General features: G+C 38.6%; 1 protein-coding gene across 1 annotated transcript in view; it reads right to left on the bottom strand.

Annotated features, from left to right (window-relative positions):
* sez6 (seizure related 6 homolog) overlaps positions 1–17,922 on the bottom strand; it is a 105,609-nt gene extending 87,687 nt beyond the window's left edge. Inside the window, exon 1 of the mRNA XM_004076560.4 lies at positions 17,569–17,922. Coding sequence (XP_004076608.1) covers positions 17,569–17,662 — 94 coding nt within the window. The 5' untranslated portion in view covers positions 17,663–17,922. The remainder of the gene's footprint in view (positions 1–17,568) is intronic.
* Between the last annotated feature and the right edge of the window lie 864 nt (positions 17,923–18,786).

The following is an 18,786-nucleotide window of genomic DNA, read 5'->3' as shown; positions in this document are numbered from 1 at the left end:
TTATAAAAAGATGGCAACATTTAGTGTCGTGAAAAACAAAAAATGTTGCTAAATGAACACAGCTTTGACGCAAAGACACTGTAGCAATCAGATCGTTCTCTTAATTTAGCATTGCTGTCTCTACAACAAGACGTGTGGTGTTAAATTCCACATTTGGAAAAACCCTGGAGGATAGAAGTGTGTTCAGCCTCAGGGATTGACTCATTGATTCCTTTCAGCCCTTGAGGCAGGCTGCGAGAGCCACTAGGCAAGTTTCAAGGGCTCTCATTAGCGAAATGTACATGTAAAGCTGTTCAGTGCTGCCTGAAGCTGTCTGGTGAGAAAAAAAAAAACTAAATCGAGCGCTGCAGTGAGGATGATGGATAGCCTTGTCCGATATACAGATGGCTCCTGCAGGAGGGGGTCTGGTTCCTCTTTGGGACGAGTCAGTCGAGCTGAGGAGCACATGTTGACAAGCAGCTCATTGCAGGGAAACATAAGGCGACACTGGAAACATCTAAAACAACTTTGAGATCGTGAACAATTCTGAGAAGCAACACAGCCAACAAAACCCACCAACAGCTCCTGCATGCAAGTTATCCTCCTGTGAATTGAGCATTGATTCTTTTAAACATTTTTACCCCTCCTGCAAAAATATAAGGCTTAATATTATATAATCATATTCATAACAAAACCCAACATCTTTGATTTTGGATATAAAGTAATACTTTCATCTGGTCCGCAAAAACGACATCTGATAAGGTTCAAACAAACAAAATCCAGGAAAGAGTTAAAAGGATGCATCCGAGCAGTAGAACCAGTGCTGTACATCACTTTGACTTCAAGTGCAGCAAGGCTGATGAAGTGCATGAGCATGAGCGAGGGCTCCAGAGTCACATGTCTCTGGGTCTCGTCCTTTGAATGGGCCTTGTCCTCCTGATCCTGTTGGCCCCAGCTCTCCTGTAGGTACAGGTAAAGCTAATCACACTCAGTGACACTAAGTCCACACGGTCAGACCTGAATAAAACATGCAGCAAAAAATTTAATCAAGAGAGGGCATCTGCGTCCCTCTTCAGCAGCTGGTACCAACACTCCAGCTATCCACCACATGTGTCCTCATACTAATGACAAGCCTAAAAGGAGGCAGAGGGCAACCTCTTTTCATAATCAAAGTGTTTTTATTCATAACATGTCTATTAATTAGTTTGGAATAGTCAGTTCCATGTGCTCAGGAGAATTTAAATTGGCTGAAGAGGATTTGCCCTTCCTCTGTTGAGCCAATGATTTCTTGGCAAGTCTTTATAATCAGGGAGGGACAAAAAGGAGGAGAGAAAGGGACAAGGAGATAGAAAGGGGGCTTGTGTGTACATGTGTGTGTGTCCTTCTTTTTCTCCCTCTACGACTGACTCAGAACTGAGAAACAAGTGGGGGCAGCGAAACTAAAACAGTGGTGTTTACTGTGTCACGCTGCATCTTACGGAGGAGGCTGGATTGACACAGTCTGTTATGTGGTCATTTGTGACTTCAAAATAGACCTCACACGCCAAAATTATCCCAAAAACCAATTATCTGGTAAATAAAAAGACATATCCTACATTAACACTATCATACGCAGCACTACAGCTGCACAAAATGAGGAAAACTTACAATGTGCAATACTGGTGTTCAATATTATGATGACGATATGACTTCCAAAGCATGAACAGATAACAACTAAAAAATCAATTCTCTTTCACTGCAAACGTTTTATTTGAATAAAAGTAACTTAAATTATAGGGCAGGTTACCTCAATAGGAGACAGATAAGAAGTTGTGTATCATGGAAACCCACCACAGAACAATTGTCTACCAGTTAAGAACAACGTTGGTAGTGTGCGATTGCATTTTTTTCAAAACATGATGGTTTCTCTGTCTTTGCGCCGTTCCTGTGTGAATGTTTTATTATTTAAAGACTTTCTGAAGGTGAACCACTAGCAGGTATGGAAAGGTTTTTCTTGCAAGCTTCCTTATGTGTGGGAATGTAATTCGGTGAAGTTTCCACCATGCCAAGGGGTATTCCTCATAGTCTATGACTGTGGACAGCAAGTAGCTATCAACATCAGCTTCTACCAGTTATCACAGATGCATAACAGAGTAGGTAGAGAAGTGATTTTTTTGCCTTCTTCAAGGGAGCACTGAGAGTTAAGGTAACCAGTTTTCACAGTTCACGATGTATTTTGCGATCTGCGTATTGCACATGCTGATGTCGCGATGACAACAAATATTTGATTCACTGTGCTGGCCAACTCAGCAAATATTTTGGGTCATAGAGAAAAAAGACGAGTAACTGAAGAGAAATCTAATTACAAGCTTCATACACTGGAAAGGTTTTGTGTTTTTTCCTGCACATTTATCATTTAGCTGTAACAACTTTCATGACCAAGATAATTAAATGTTTTCTCTAATGGCTTAATCTCTATTATCTGCGCCTCACCTACACAAACAAAAAAACCTATTAATGTTGCTTCATTGCAGCTATCATTAAAGCGGACTCTCCAGCTTAGATGGCGCGTAATCTGCTTTCGTTCAAGACGAGAGTCTGTAACATTCCACTATTCAAAGGCATAATAATGGAACGCAGTGAACGACCTGTCTGTGGCACAGTTAACAAAAAGGCATGCAGTATTGACACTTGTCAAGACATAATCAGCGGTGATGTTTTAGTCATGGTGGAAGATGAAACAGGAGCCAAATTGCTTGCTAATTCTCATTTCACACTCCCAATATGAAATCAACCAGGCACACAGAGCACCAGTTCCTCTACATGCACAATGGCTTGGCTCCCTGCATAACACCAAATTATCTTTCCCTTGGCTTAATTATTCATTAGGCAAACATAATTAATTTAAGGAGCTTCTCTCACAGGAAGTGTTTCAAATAAAGGCCAGAAGGACGGCCTTCTGCTTAATCATTAGCTGAACCCTGAACACAACCCAAAACCTGCTATGGTTCACATACTTAACTGATTATAAGGTGGCAGTTTCTATTTTTTGGCCAATGATGAAAACTGGCCCCATGTGTGTGACTTGTTAAACTGGTGGAGACGGACGAACCCTATGGCTTAAATTCCTAAAATGAAAGACATACATATAAAGTTTTTTTTTTTTACTTACTTAAAACCTGTATACAGCAATCAGAGGCTTCCAGAATTTTTGTTACCAAAATCCTTTCATAAAAAGAAGTAGCTCAATGTTATTTGCATGTATTTATGTGCGCCAAGCACAAAAACTGATGGAAATTCATGCTGGCCACATGTAATACGTGCGGCCAAATTGCATATTGTTGCATTGCCAAAAAGTTTTAACCCTGACCATTACCATAATCCTAACTCCACTCTAATTACATACGAATAGTCAACTTTAAAGAAGTAATATGAGACCAGTGTTAACCTTGTAAAGCCCACTACCTAAAAAACGAATAGAATTTTTTTTTTTTTTTTTCAAATTAAGATCAATCAATCAATCAATTTTTATTTATATAGCACTTTAACATCTGCCAGACATACAAAGTGCGGCACAAGTATAAATACACTAAAACTATACATAAAATTTGAAGAAGCACAGTAGAACGATAATAAAATCATCAATAATGGAAAACAAAAGAAAACAAAAAAACCTGCTTAATTATCATTCTCATGTTTTTTTTTTAAACCTTTTGATGAAATTCAAATACCGTAATACTTTTATTCATAATATATAGTATCAGTCATGATGTGTTTGGTGATTTGTTATGTTTTTGCACACAACAATATTAGGTTAAGATGCAAAAATATTGACATGCATGTTCAGGAATAAAAAACCCACCTGATTTACCCACTGTCTCAAATTTGATCCACACATTTTAACACAGTGTAATAGTACTATAGATAATCAATTATCAGATAATGTAGCATTTTTGTCAATATAGCAAGTGGTCATTTCAAGAAATGAATAACAATAACTTGGTTTTGGTCATGTTCTGAGTTGTCATTTATCAGTCACATCAGTTCCCGGTTCTTCATGATCCACAGCTGTCCTTATTTCAGCTAATTGCCCTCAATGTATATAAGTGTCAGGCTTTCAGTTCATCCTTGTCAGGTCACCTTTTTTTCCCATTGTTGTTGTCATGTTTCAGTTTATTTAGTTTCTGCCACCATGCCTTGTCTCCTGTGTTTTGGCTCCTACACCACATGTTCCTGACACCTATAGAAGTTGAACATATTTGACATATGTGACATGTGTTTTGCCAAGTATTTTAAATTTCAATGAAGGTCAATATGGTCTAATAATGATTTCTGATATTCTTTTTAATGTAAAATAAACAAGAAGCACAATTAAGGAAACCACAAGGAGCAACCCCCAAATTGAGTCAGTTTGGTTCATAAAAATCAAAATATGGAATATCTGCTTTGAGAAAAAAGACAAAACCGAGACACAACAGAGAACCTGGTATCTATGTACTTCAGAAAGTCAAACAGAAAAAATGCTCCGTAAAAAAATGATTTCACATAGCGACTGATAGAAAACAGATTTGGTTTATGGCATGCTTTTATCTGATAAAAAAAATCCCATTTTGAGGAGCAAGTCTGTGTTTTCATTAGCATTAAATATGTAGCTTACTGTACTAAGTAATATATTTTTTAATAAATGAATTAGTAATGTGACACTTTACCTCGTTACAGCAAATAAGCAAAAGCAGAAAATAATAACCCATTACTCCCACATAATTTTTTGACCCATCTTTGCAAATTCGTCTCCCAACTTAATGCATATACCACAAAAAGAAAACATATTTTATACGCTTGGGAGACAGTCACGCAAGCAAAATTTGGCCTATATCTTCCCTCCACTCACTCAATCACCCAACTCCAACAGAAGCATCTTAGAGAGAAAGGGTACAGGCTTTGATGTATCTTCTCTCTGATTCTGAGTCTTTAGATCAAGGGGCTGTTTGTCTTCAAACTCCCCAAATCCTCTGATGGTCTGAGACAAAGAGCAAACACACTGAAGTGGCTTTCCACATCCATTTACGTAATGGATGAGCTGTATGCACTGACCTCAACCCACCTCCAACAACCCCCCACACACTTTGACCCTTTATGCAACGCAAACTCCACATTTACTGTGGACAGGTTTCTAGTATAATTACCTTCACAGCAGTTTTTTTTCTGTCTTTATGAAATCTAATGATTAAACAGTTTTAGTGCTCCCTGCTCAATACTCATCGTCTTTCTAGTAAAGTTTTTTCATGCGGTAACACACAATCCTCACCCATATTACTATGGTAACAACAGGATTTTATTTTTTTTTTCCTTGAGGATCTATTAAAACTCTTCTATTCAAGGGATCTATTCATGAGTCAATGAAAGGAGTGAATACGACCCCTGTGTGCTTCTTCTGCTAGTGCATCTCTTGGTCAATAGATTTTTTTTTCCTTTTCTTCTTTAGAAGCAGACATTCTTGAGAAAGACATTTTTTATACTATCAAAACTGGGTTGTGTTTACACTAAGAATCTCGCAAATCTTTGAATTTTTCTCTAAACTATTCTAGAAAATGAGCTTTAGTGACGATTTTGTGTGCGTCTTGTCAATTATATACATGGCACATTAACTCTGCAGGATTTTAGGCTGAACTTGACGGTAGGCCTGGATTTAGCCAGCCCTACTAAGGAGTGCTAGTAGAATATCAGGAAAAAAAAAGAATATCAGGAGGTGTATTGGGAGCTTGCAGTGTCACTTTCCTCTAAAATGCTTGGAAAACCATGCATCCATCATATCAGTTCATATATCCATATATCTATCTTCTCCTTTGATGTATTTGATGTGTCTTTAGATTTTTTACTGTGAATGCTCCTCCTGACACCACCCTCTGCATTTGCCTGACCTAGGAAAGGCACAAACAGGACACTGGACTGTGACTTGTTGAGGCTCCATTTATTTCCTTCTTTTTAATGTCTGTTATTTTTCTGTCTTTCTATCCATCCATCCCTACATTTTTTGGTTGTGTCTTTTGTTTTATTTTTTGTATTTCTGTGGGGGAGTTTTTTTAGGCTTTTTGTGGGATTTTCGTAAATCCCAATTGCCAATCACGGCAATCACCTGCCATGCCTCTATCTGGCCTTGCTTGGAGGTGTAAATGGTCATAAAGAGGAGAGGACTGCTGTTTAATTCCCTCTAGATTTTTATTTTGTTTTCGCAGAGATTGAAATTTTAAGCTGATTGGTTTTTTTGGTAGAAGACAGCCAGCAGCAGACCGTATATACAACTGGTGACATGTCAAGAGAAAAAAATATTTGAAGTTCTTCCTTCAAATTCGTCCGCATATTAGCCTTCATAATCTATTTGAACAGACTGGGTCGTGCTCTGAAATGGAATGCGCGCTCACAAATCCCATTCACTTACAGGGTGACAAATCCAGTTGGCTCTAAATCTTTTCTCCCATCCCTGCTTTCATTTAGAGCAGAGTGTAAAAAAATATGATCAAATATGTGGCTAACTTTGTTAAAGTTTACCAGGTTAAAGCTTGGAGACAGACACAGACAGGCTTCCAGCTGCAACCGTTTTTTTTTCCAAAACACCAAAGGCAGCTTAGAATGAGAGTTCACATGAAGGCAGCATCAGGAAAAGCTGCAATAGGAAAAATGACCCAAAAATTACCACAGAAGTTTAATCCAATTTCCCTGCCAGACAGAGCACAAGTCACGGAGTGGTTTGGCCTTGACACAATCCACAGGGATGTGCCATCCAAAACGACAATCACAAAATCCCCAAAAGCAGAAACGATCAATAAAAATGTAACAACGGGATACTCAAAAGAGAATCTAATCCTACAAATAAGGAAACATCAATCAGCAAGAGCAAGCATGGGGGTGTGTGGACTGGTGCGACAACTTGCTGTATTATATATATATATATAAAACGTTATTTATGGTAGCAGCCATTTTGAGATGAACAGGAAAAGCCCTTCTACTGCCCCTGGTGGAATGATGATGAACTACAAGTTATATGCAGTGGGTTTTTAAGGATCGTTTGGATCATACTAATGAGATAACGGTCACAGAAATGGGTGTGTAAAATATGATAAGCATGTTTATATGTAGGGTTAATAAAGTATGTTTGATCTAGTTTCAGTGTTCTCTCCATGCTTGTAAAATATTCAATTTGCTATAGACTGCTTTTCCTACAGTAAATCAGCATTAGTGGGAGCTGCCTCCTGCCGCTCCTGTCTGTGGTCCCCTTCCTCACCTTAAAATGTGCATCCACATGCGGAGCCAGAACTCCTGGAGCTGAGCCAGAGACCGTCCCTGAAGCTACCCAGCAGAAACAGCTTTGTCAAACTCAGTTAGCAGCCTCAGAGGGGAAACACCTCTCTCCACAGTAATACCCCAACTATTCACATCATGCCCCTGCCTCCGCCTTAGCTACCTCATCAATCCACACAGCAACAACGGTAAACAGCCTCACACCTTCCACGCAGAGACCCGCGCTGCTTTGTTGACACAGCGTACGTGCAAACCACCTGCACAGAGGGCGAGCAACTCGCAGGACAGACTGAGCATCATTTACAGAACATAATTGCACTGGAGCCAAGTGGTGCACTTTTGTGATGAGATTTTTTTTTCTCCAGCTTTCCTAAAACCTTCCATACCCTCTCAACTTGTTTACCAACCGAATGAAAGTGCTGTGACAGGGGCGTATGATAAGTTCAGCTAAACACAAACATGTCACCTTCAAGGTAGAATGGTCACTGACATTGACAGGCTATTTGCCAACAGCCCTGCTTTTTTGTGCACACCTAGGCATGAAATAACATGACACTTGTCTTCTTGGGATCACCTAACATGCCACGAATGGAAACACTGATAAATACAAGCATTTCCTGGGCTAAAATTTGCGCTACTGTGCCCTCCACACTCTGTTATTTTCTCTGAGTTTAGTCAAAAACATCCACCAAGTTCTGTATCCAATGTTGCTTGTCTAACAAAATGAAGAAGATTACCTCTTACCCTTTCTAGCAGCTATTTTGGCTGTTATGGTCAGGTCATTGTTAATATCAACTTGAAAAGACACCATTTTTGTCGTGAAATCAAAGTAAGCAAGCATCGGCAACAATCATCAAAGACATTTTGTTGCTCCAAATGAAATGTGGCTCTTTTATGCTTTCATATTCTAGTTATTGTGTCTCAATTTGAATTTATGAAAATGCAGACTGTTTAAGTGACACCCCTAAGCAAAAAAATAAATGTCTGTATAGCATTTTGGGAGGCAATGAGGGAGATGGTGGTGGAGAGGCATGGTTTCCGTGGCAGTTGCCGGCACATTGTAAATTCAGCATTGCTCCTTTAGTCCTGATGAAAGCCACAGGATGTAGCTGAACCTTTCATGCAAAGTACAGCGAGAGAAATGAAGAAAACCCTTGATGTATGAGAGAGGTTGGTGGCTGCACGGACACTTGCTCGGAAAAATTCTACCTCTTTCCCAAAGCTGTTTGCAGCTAAACATCTGGGGGTTTTGTTCTACCAGAGCAGCCTGTGCTGAATTTAGTGTTCACGTGGCAGTTTGTGACAGGAAAAAGGAGAAATCAAAACACAGCTCATAGCAGGAATAAATCCTAGGTGTTTTTTTTGTTGTTTTGTTGTTTTTTTTCTGGTGTCCCTCAGACTGCCCCCTTACAGGCAGCGCTGTTTACCATTTGCAGAAATGATGAGGGGTACACATCAAGTCTCTGGGAAAGGAAATTGTGCTATTAACGGGCTGTCGGATGGAGAGAATAATCATCTAAACTGGAGTATTTATAAACAGCATGGCATGCCACAATGGTTATTGTTGCCATACAACTAGCCCAATAATGATGGCTTCCTTTTTTTCCCCCGACTATGCAGCTGAACATACCAGCAGACAGAAATCTTAAATATCCTTTTTGCCAGTCTTTGACGCTTAGTCCTCGCTTTCTTCCCAAGATGCGCCTGGCGAGGGTGAGGAAGAGACGTGACACAGGAGTCAAGGCCACGGGCGTTTCACGGGATGAGGCATCCTCTCTTCAGAGGCAGTTTTAATCAGAAATCTGTGTGATATGCATCAGCTGCTTCATCTGTCTAGTGTTCCTCTGCAGCCCGCTGCTGCATTTTATGATCACTGCCAGGTGAGATTTCCTGACAACTTATTTGTTTACTTTTGATTTGATTCGCAGCGTGGCTTTATGTGTCCCGCCTCTTTTCTACATGTCAAGGAAACCTCACTCAAAGATGCCCGCCTGTCCTTGTCTTTAACTCCTGGGGGTAACTTCCTTGTTTTCTTTCACCTTCAGATGCGTCAAAGGAAAACATCCATTATGATGCCATGCTAAAATCAGTTTACAGGAGGAAGGTCAAAAAAATCAAGGAAAAAGGATAAGTAACTAAAGAAACAGAGGGGTAAGACTTAATTTTAGCCTCTGTAAGCTTAGCTGAATTAAATCAAATTATTAGTTATGGTGACATTTAAATGTATTTTTTCAACTGTTACTAATCTAGTTTCCTTTAATCCCAATTATTTATTCCACACCTGTGCTCCAACTATCACCTCTGTTTTTCCTGACACGAACTGCAGCTCACTCTTTCATCAGTATTTGCCTTTCATGCCTCTATCACTTTACATTTCCTGCAGTCGCCTTATCTGTACTGGTGCGTGTGCTCAGAGGTCTGTGTGTCGCTGTCGGCCTGCCTGTTTGATTCCCGTTGTTACCTGTTGACTGCCTGTGAAGTCCATTTTCCTTTTTTTTCTCTTTTCTATGTTTAGAGGGAGAACTTCTGTCATATCATCGTGTCTACATCAGTTTCCTTTTTGTTATCTTCAAGATGCACTTTTGACTCCTCGCAGCTGCCTACTCATCCTTCATATATTTATGTCGTCAACGCTTAAACCTGTGTGAAAAAAGCAGATGTAATGCCACAGTGCAGAGAGAGTCAACATCGGTACATTTGTGTTCAGATTTGCAAGGAAAATGAAAATCTTGTGTAGTTTCTGGACTCTCAAATTCAAATTATTTATCTAATTATTTTATTAATCAGAATAACATTCAACATAATTGGAAAAACTTTGAATGTGATCTGATTAATACTTTTGGGTTAAACTTTACTCTTTAATTAACCTATGTAAATCCTTTAAGTAGGCAGATGGCACTTTACATGTTCAGGAAAAAATGTAAAATCCTAATTGGTTTTTAACTGCAGTGATTTTGCCTGAGATTTACTAGGTTTTTTGTATTTGCTAGACAACTAATGCAACTTCCTTGGTTAATCATAGGGTGTATTGCTTTGACAATCACCATGAAACCATTTAGCCTTTTCTGTTTACGAACACTTAAACTCTAATGAAAATGGTATTTTTGGTGTTTTTAACATGTTCTTGTAGCATTTTTTCTGATGATAAGAACGTATATCAAGAGAATTAGGCCAAAAATTGCAATTTTGAGTATTTCTTTATTCAAATCATTGTGAATCAGGAGCAGACAAAAAAAGCCTTTTGAAAAAGATCTTATTTGCGCGGGGGGGGGGGGGGGGGGGGGGGTTCTCTGCGCCAACAATCCCGCCCAAAACTCAGAGCTGATTATCTAATGAGCCTGTGCCGCTCTGCAGAACCTATATCCTAGAAAAATGACACAGGTTTTCTTTTTTTGGGGGGATAAAAACAACATAATCGTAATTAAAAGACTACTTTGAACGATTCTAAAATAAATCAAAAGATGATCTTTGTGGTTTATTGCAAAGACATTTGGAAAAAATTTATTTATTCATCCTTTCCTAGTCTTTACACAGCAAACTAATTAAAAGCCTTAAGTTGTTTCAGGAAGCAGATTATGTGTTAAACCCGGCAGTGGCAAATTTGAAAAACATAACCCTAAACCATCAGTTACTACAGAAAATAATAAAACAAAACTGTTTCATAAGAGCCGCTGCTGGATAGTGTGTTGATACAAACTTTGTGCCTTCTATTGAACATTTAAGGATTGCATTGAAAAAAGAAAACAAAAGCAAATGCCAGTTTCTAAGATACAACCTCCTCAAGTGCTGATGTCACTGTCAAGCTTTGAGTTGTTAGAAAGAACATTTTGAGTTAATTCAGAAAGGCTAAATATTTTTGAACTCTTAAGAGTCACAAGGACAGCTATAGTATAACACTCTGAGATTTTTACCGGAACACCCAGTATTTTTTATTATGTTTAAGTGGTGCATTTAAAAAAAAGTCAAAGGGTACTCATTGAAAATGAAATATGGTTTAGACAAATAAAGAAGCATGTTTGACCAAAGTGCAGTCAAAAATGTTTTAGAAGTACAACATTTTAGCAAAACTATGTAGCGTTGCAACCAAGTAGCAACTATGTGCAGTAGTGTTGGCATGCAAACAATAGTCTAGACAAAATACCAAGACATCATAGATATGGGTGTAATTCCTACAATCCAACCAGATCGATCTGTATGAGGCAAGTTGTTAATGGAATCGACCTAAACCTTTATAAAATAATTTCAAAAAGAAATAAATTATAATGATATTAGAAAATACCATTAGGTTTGATTTACTGTAACATAAAAACGACCAAGTGCATCACAGGGACAACACACACGTTGTAAAAAGTTCCCTTTGTATTTTTTTGATGTGGAAAAACAACATTGGGCTGAACTTTAGGAACCTAAAATTTGCCATTAATTCTTGTTTATTTGTTTGGTTGCACACATATTTAATTTACACTAGAATATCTTGCAAGAAATACAAGGAAAATGTCACCTGCACTGTTCAGTACCCAAGTATTTATCTTTGAGTCACACTGGTTGAATTTTTGGCTAAAGATGTCCTGGATTGATTGTATGTCAGTGAATAAGATTGTTTAAAATGAACCAATATCGACTATGAATCGTATCGTCAACCATAAATTATGATATGAATCGAATGGTTGCGAAAAGGAATCATTACACTACTATTTATATAGATTTTAGAAGCATAAACATGCAAATGAATAACAATTATAATATCGGTGTATCAAATTTGATGTTTTAGACTTCCAAAAAAAATCAGTTACGCATATTAGCAACAGAACACAAATTGAGTGCATTCAGGAGGTGCCTCATGAAAAACCAATCGTCCATCTATAATACAAAATATGTAACAGAACCTTTAAAAGTGCATGTTATCACTAAAGGCTATATTCCAGCAATCAGTGATAATACCATTGTAGTGCAGCTCTTCAAAGCTAAACAATTCTTTCTCTGGGATGAGTGTTCTTCCTGAAGTCTCCTCTTGCACTGACAGATGAGAGCGACCACAATGAGCCATCTCTCCATCAGGCAGACAGAAGCAGAAGCGGGGGACAGATGCCTTATAACTGACAGACAATCGCCTAGCCACCCAGCAGTTGCTTGGACTGACAATGTTTGATATTTTGGAGATGGCGGTCGATCTTAGAACCTCTAAATTATACACCAGGTCCTCTGGGACATGACTTCAATATTTCTCAGCGGAGGGAACAAGCCTTGCGGTCACAACATGGGCTTCGGCTTTATGTCTGTGGCATCTGGACAGGAGGCTGCACGGAAAAACTTGACAATTGAACCGAGTCTGTGATACTGGACTGTGTGGAAAGTAATAACGTTAAATCTACTTCAAAAATATTCTGGAGGTCTCATGACAAAATTTATGACTAAGTGTGCATAAGACGAGATGAAGATAGAAGTAAGAATAAGGAGTCAAACTTCATCTACGTTGGTATGACTTTTTCTTACTTTTTCCATTGTCCCAAACACTTTCATTGCTCATGTTTGTCTTTCACTATTTTCAATTACTCGTAGAGCCGCTATCCCCTTCCTTGATCTATCCACAACATTGTTATCTTTCTCCCCTACTTATGTTTGCTCATCCTGATGAATTCAATTACATCTTTTCAGAAGAAATTACTGTGGGGGTGGCTCAGCCTGCCAGAGGTCAGTACTAACTGTGAATACTAAAACTACTCTCCCAAACACATTACACAGCCTATTACCTGCTGCTTTCCACACAGCACTGTCTGACCCTACATATAAACCTTTTTACCGCCACAGATGAAATGCTTTCTAGATGGGATCTGGCGTGAAGAAGAGGAGAAGAGAGCTGGAGCTGTCCCCTGGTCTAATCGTTTCAGAGAGCCATCCCCTGTGCTGCTGCAAAACCCGCCACTCCCGATTAGGGAGGTTTATACACAGCCAGGCAGAGCGTAGAAGGTGTGGAAAGGAGGAGAAGCCAAAGCTGCTGACTTCTTTTAGTTTTTATTTATTTTATTTTTTTCATGGACGTCTGGGGGAATCGATAAGGCACAAGGCCAAAGGTAAAGCGGGTACAAAGAAAGCCTGCGCTGTAAGTTCCCTAACAAAACTGTGGTCTCTTTTAAGAGTTCTGTGACAGGGTAGTTGACATATATTAAATGTGCAGTCTCCAACACCAAATAAGGGAAACTGTTTTGGGTTTTTTTTGTTGTAATTTCCACTGTCACTGCTAGAAGTCCGTCCTCGACTACATATCACAAGTGAGCGTCTCAAAGTGCCCACTCCAAATCCAAAAGAAATAATTCTTTGCACTATGTACACTCTGAGATTTTCATTGAGAGCCTGTTATATCAAGTCTCTAAAGAGATGATCGTGTTGCTGTAGCTTCTCACTTAATTATCTAGATGCAGGAGCCCATTTCAGTTCTATCCAAACTGTCAGACTGATTAAACAAACTGAAAGTAAAATGCTCTCAGGAAAAAATACCTTTTTTTTTCTCCTCCATCCTCACTCTAATCTGTGTTTTTGCATAGATTTTTCACTATCGGGGTATGACTGGAGTCTTATTCAGCATGGACAAAAACATCATCTTATTGTTTAATAGAATGAGGCTCAAACCAGAAGCCTGTGTGTAAAAAAAAAAACCTCCCAATTCAGCAATTTTTGAGCTTTGCTATTTTTTTCTATTTGATCTCATCCATTAATTGCACAGTAACTAAACAGGCCATCCTTTTAGAGTTTTCCAGCCAGTGTCATGAATTTAACAGAAATCCCATTCAAGAGCTCACCAGCTAGTATTGCAATAAATAAAAGAAAAGCAAGGCAAGGCAGAAGGATCTGGCCTACAACTTTTACTATTCATACAGTATAAACTAGATGGCCAGTGAATATAAAAATTGGAAAACATCAAACATTTCCACACAAGCATCTGAATTTTACATTTGAACCACTGCCTCCTTAAAGCATTGTCAGATTTAGGAAAAAGCAGAAAGGTATATTTCATATTAAAGGGATATTCTAGGTAAAAATGTTGATAAAACAGAAAAAAGACCCTTTCAAAAACAGTCTTTTCCCCAAACAAAGCTCTGGAGAGTGAATATATTTAAGGCAATGAGTCAAATTAGGATGCATGCAACATTCATACAGAGCAGGGGAAGCATTTGCACATGAAGAGTCGAAAATGAGTCGCATTCAGCCAAGCTGTGAGCTCCACCTAGGAGGCAGTGAAAGAGACCGAGACGGGCACCGACAGGGGCTGAGGCAGGCAGGCAGGCGCCAAGCCTTGAAGAGGGGCATTCTAGCATAATGACGCTCATTTACCATTGACAAGACTTGGGGAAGTTAAACTAATTATGACAGCACACAGATGTTGAATAGCCCTTGATGAAGTTAATAACTGGCAATCCAACAAACAGGTGTTGAATTATTTGTGTTCCCTCCCCTGGAGTTAAAGGATGTTCAGATTTTTTCCAGCAGACTGCTCAAAGCAGCAATCAAACCAAAGGAAGAGCTCTGCCGTCTTATCCTCGTCATCCTGGCAAATTTTACCAGCTCGAGTGAATAACACCCTCAATTACAGAAAACAGAAGCTGTTTCTGCGAACTCTCGTATTAATGACACCCACAGCTGAGTTTTTAAGTATTGCTCAGAAAATGCTCGCCTGGACAAAAACGGAGCCGCCTTATGGAACAGTAACAGGTGTCAGCACAAAAGAACACGACCGGAAAAACACTCCATCGTCTTTCTATTTTGCTGATTCTGACTTGTGCAGTTTCACCATGTGCCCCTTTTAAAACAGATCAATTGCACTCCAGCATACGGAACAGATATGTTTGCCTACAGCTCAAAAATGTAAGCATGCCTGCTTTGAAAGTGCAAACTGCATCTCTGTAGGGAAATAATTAGGAGAACTAGGTCACTTTGCAATTTTTCCCCTTTTGTGTAGCTTCTATTGTAAAACTGCTGTGTTTTGGTGCTGGGGATCAATAAAGCTCAAGTAAAAACACATTAACTGATGACCTACTAGCCACAAATCAAGATTGAGGTAGATATTGTCAGCCTACATCTGTCTTATCCAACCTGTGGGATACTCAAGTAATGATATAAGGCTCTAAACCTGGTAAGATTTACATAATTCATTAGAGAAGATACATTCTTCATGTTAAGGACAGCTCAAGATCTCAAATACGCAGAGCAAAACTGCTCCTCCACAACTGCCGGGTCATTATAGATCATTTTCAAAAGCCAAAACCAGCTTATATAATCAGCCCATGGATTCAGTTTGGAGATTTTACAAATAGTTATTTATTTTCTTGAAATTCTTACCTGCAGCATGTTTCCTCGGCAGACCTTTTTCTTTACACTAATCAGCTGCAAGCTTGAAACCTTAAAGCCAAAACTAAGGAATAAAAACCGAAGTAGTTGCATTGGTTTTGCTGTGATATCAAAATACAAGAGGTCCGCAAACGTGATAGTGAACTGAATTATCACGTTTGCGGACCTCAGAAACACATATCCAAGAATAAATTAAGGATTTGATAATGATAAGCCAAAAAAAAGCTTTGCTCTGCAAATGAAACAAACAAGTAAAAATAATTACATAATTCACATTACATAAACTAGAAACATTATTAGTGTACCTAATTATCCTGCAAATCAATGATAAATATTAATTAGAAAAAAAGTTTTAACCTAAAATTGTGCAGTCATTATACTCTTTTCTGAAAAGGTAAAACATGAAAATGGCAAAATAAAGCATTTTTTGGCTATGAGATTAAATGTAGTTCAGAATAAATAACACTTGAAACTGGAGATTAAAATATTTTAGAGCTAAAACTCCAATCACTTCTGTCAACAGTTGTGCATTTCAACCTTTGAAAATGACAATCCCTCAGTCTCTCCTAAATGAAAGAATTAAAATGCCCACCTTGGAGAGTTTACCATTAGTTGAAGTGTTTGTTCGCAAAGCAACAGCCAAGAGTTCACTAATGGAAGCCGTTAAATGTTATTTTACTAAAAATAAAAAAGGGGGAGGAAGAAAAAGCTTTTTCCTTTAGTGTTAAACTGCAGTTATATTCTCATGACTTGTTCAGCTGTGATGGCATTCATAATGCTACAAAAGTTCAATAGAATTTCCACAGGTCAACCATTTTAGGGTATGCTATTCGACAACTATCCTTCCTGGATATTTGCAGGCAGTGTTGCAGCTCCTCTCCTCAGCAACAAATTCAATCAGTTCATGTTTTTTTGAGAGCCTAAAATATTGTTTCCGGCGGGTGCAAAATTACAGCTCGGTATTTCGATGAGCTTGGATGTAATGACTGAACCAGCCCAGGGAATTTGAATTCATTTTCAGTTATTGCATTGTTTAGTAATCATTTTTTCCCCTCATAAATGTGTTCATTTTCAACATGAAACTGCTTTAATGAAAAACTTTGGTAGGGTGAAATTGTAATGGCTTTTTTTCCTACTGGTGAAGAATTTAATTATATTAGATGCTAATTGGAGTCACTAATATTAGGCAATATTTTCATAGGGGGAAAATGCGTTTTGTCTATTACTCTGGATAATTTATATTTGTTTTAATGTTATGTTTACTGGGAAATTAATATCTCATGGGGGTGGAAAACGTCTGTGCCCAGTTACTTGACAAAGAGGATGCATCACCTCCGCAAAGGTGAAAGAGTAACAGCGTGCAGACAAGCCGAAAGCCATATGGTCCGACAGAAAGCACAGTTATAATGATGAAGAGAGGGCAGACCCGCACAAGGGAAATAATTAGGATGGGGCCACTGTGTACGAATCCATCGCCGTTTCCCCACTCCACTGTGTCAAACAGCTTGGTCAATAATCTTTTGCAATTCCAGAGGATTAGGGTCTTATTAAGGAGCACCGTCTGTCACGCAGACCTCCATGTCCAAAACAAGTCGCTTCCTGATTGTTCAGAACCGGATTTCGGTGGAAAATTAAAAACCACTTCATGAGTGATCACATCAGTGGAAGTTCTGTTTTTTTGGTGATTAACAGTTATGCAACTGGCTGTTGAAACTTATAGTGACCTATAACATGTAATCCACTTGGATTGAAATTATTTATATTCCGAATGACAAAACAATGAGAGAAAATCACCCAAACTCTTCAACTTTGAAACGGTGTAAGCATTCACACTTGTAGATTTCAAAGTCTTCAACCTGGAGTCACTGGTTTAGCCCTGAGCTCTTAGATGGCTTTGTGTAGTTTGGACTGTGAGTGAAGTAAACGGAACAACCTTCACAAAAGTGCGTGCAAACACCAAGTTCTTACCTTGCCCGTGTGTTTCGTGCATTTCGGCGACGGCGGCAGAAAACACCAACACCGCGAGGAGAGTCTGGAACTGGCAATAATGTCTCGTGCACATGTCTACTAGCGCTGCAAGACCGTCCGTGTTTAAAAAAATAATAATACTTCCAGCTGGAGCCACGCAAACACAAGAAAAAAAGAGGAGAAGCAAGGCGAGGATTTTCTGCAAAAATCTAAAACAGATGCCTGCGGGTTGCTGTCTCAATAATTCTCAGAGAGAAGAGAGTCGAGGATGATCAAGTGAAACGCGGAGGTGCCTTAATGAAAACGCTCGGTAAGGGGATTGCTGGCTGTGTGAGCTGACGGCACGAGGAGAGGCTTCAGCACCGCGGACAGCTCCTAGCGTCTGCTGCTGGAACCGCCTCCACCAACTTAGTCTGAGTTTAAAACGCTGTTTTCTGAAGAATGACTCTATTCTTTTCTCAAATATACCTCTATAATTAAAATTCACACATTTTTATTAGCACTTTAAGATATAGGAAAAGTATTAAAATACATTTATGGAGGCAACACACTTTCCCAGCCTAGGAAATCTATCCCTTCAATAAAGAACACAACATAGAAAAATCTTTTGGGGGAGATTTTTTCTAATATTTTAACTCTAATCACTGAGAGAAAGAAATATTTTTTCTATTTAGTGGTTCAAAAATACAGATGAGATTTTTTGGAGACTGCATGGGACACATCTATATCAGAGCAGAATTACTTTAAATGAAAACAAATGAACTTTATTTGGATAGCACTTTTCTTCAACAGTAACTTTTTTGTTGCTCCGAGGTGTTTTACTTAAAAACATTTTCTAATTATAAAATCCAAAAGGCAAAGCAATAGAAATATAAAATAGAAGCTATTGTCACTTGTGTCTGCATGATGTGTATGATTTTTTTTAATTGAAATTTTATATGTAGAACACAAATTTAAGAAAACCAACAAACAAACAGCACAGCACACAACAGCAAAAGCAAACTTTGGCAGTTAAAAGAAAATATACACAACACTAGAATCAGCTCCTAGAAGAAAAAGAACATGTGATACAGATGCTTCCATTGTCTGTCCAGCCTTTATTTGTTGGCGTATACTTATAAATGGCGTATACTTATATAGCGCCTTTCTTCCTACAAGGACAAAGCGCTTTACAGTCACAGACCCATTCACCCAGTCACACACACATTCACACACACA

Source organism: Oryzias latipes, chromosome 14, assembly GCF_002234675.1.
Source record: "Oryzias latipes chromosome 14, ASM223467v1".
NCBI lineage: Eukaryota > Metazoa > Chordata > Actinopteri > Beloniformes > Adrianichthyidae > Oryzias > Oryzias latipes.
Note: the sequence above shows the minus strand (reverse complement) of the source record. Positions and strands in the feature narration are given on the sequence as shown.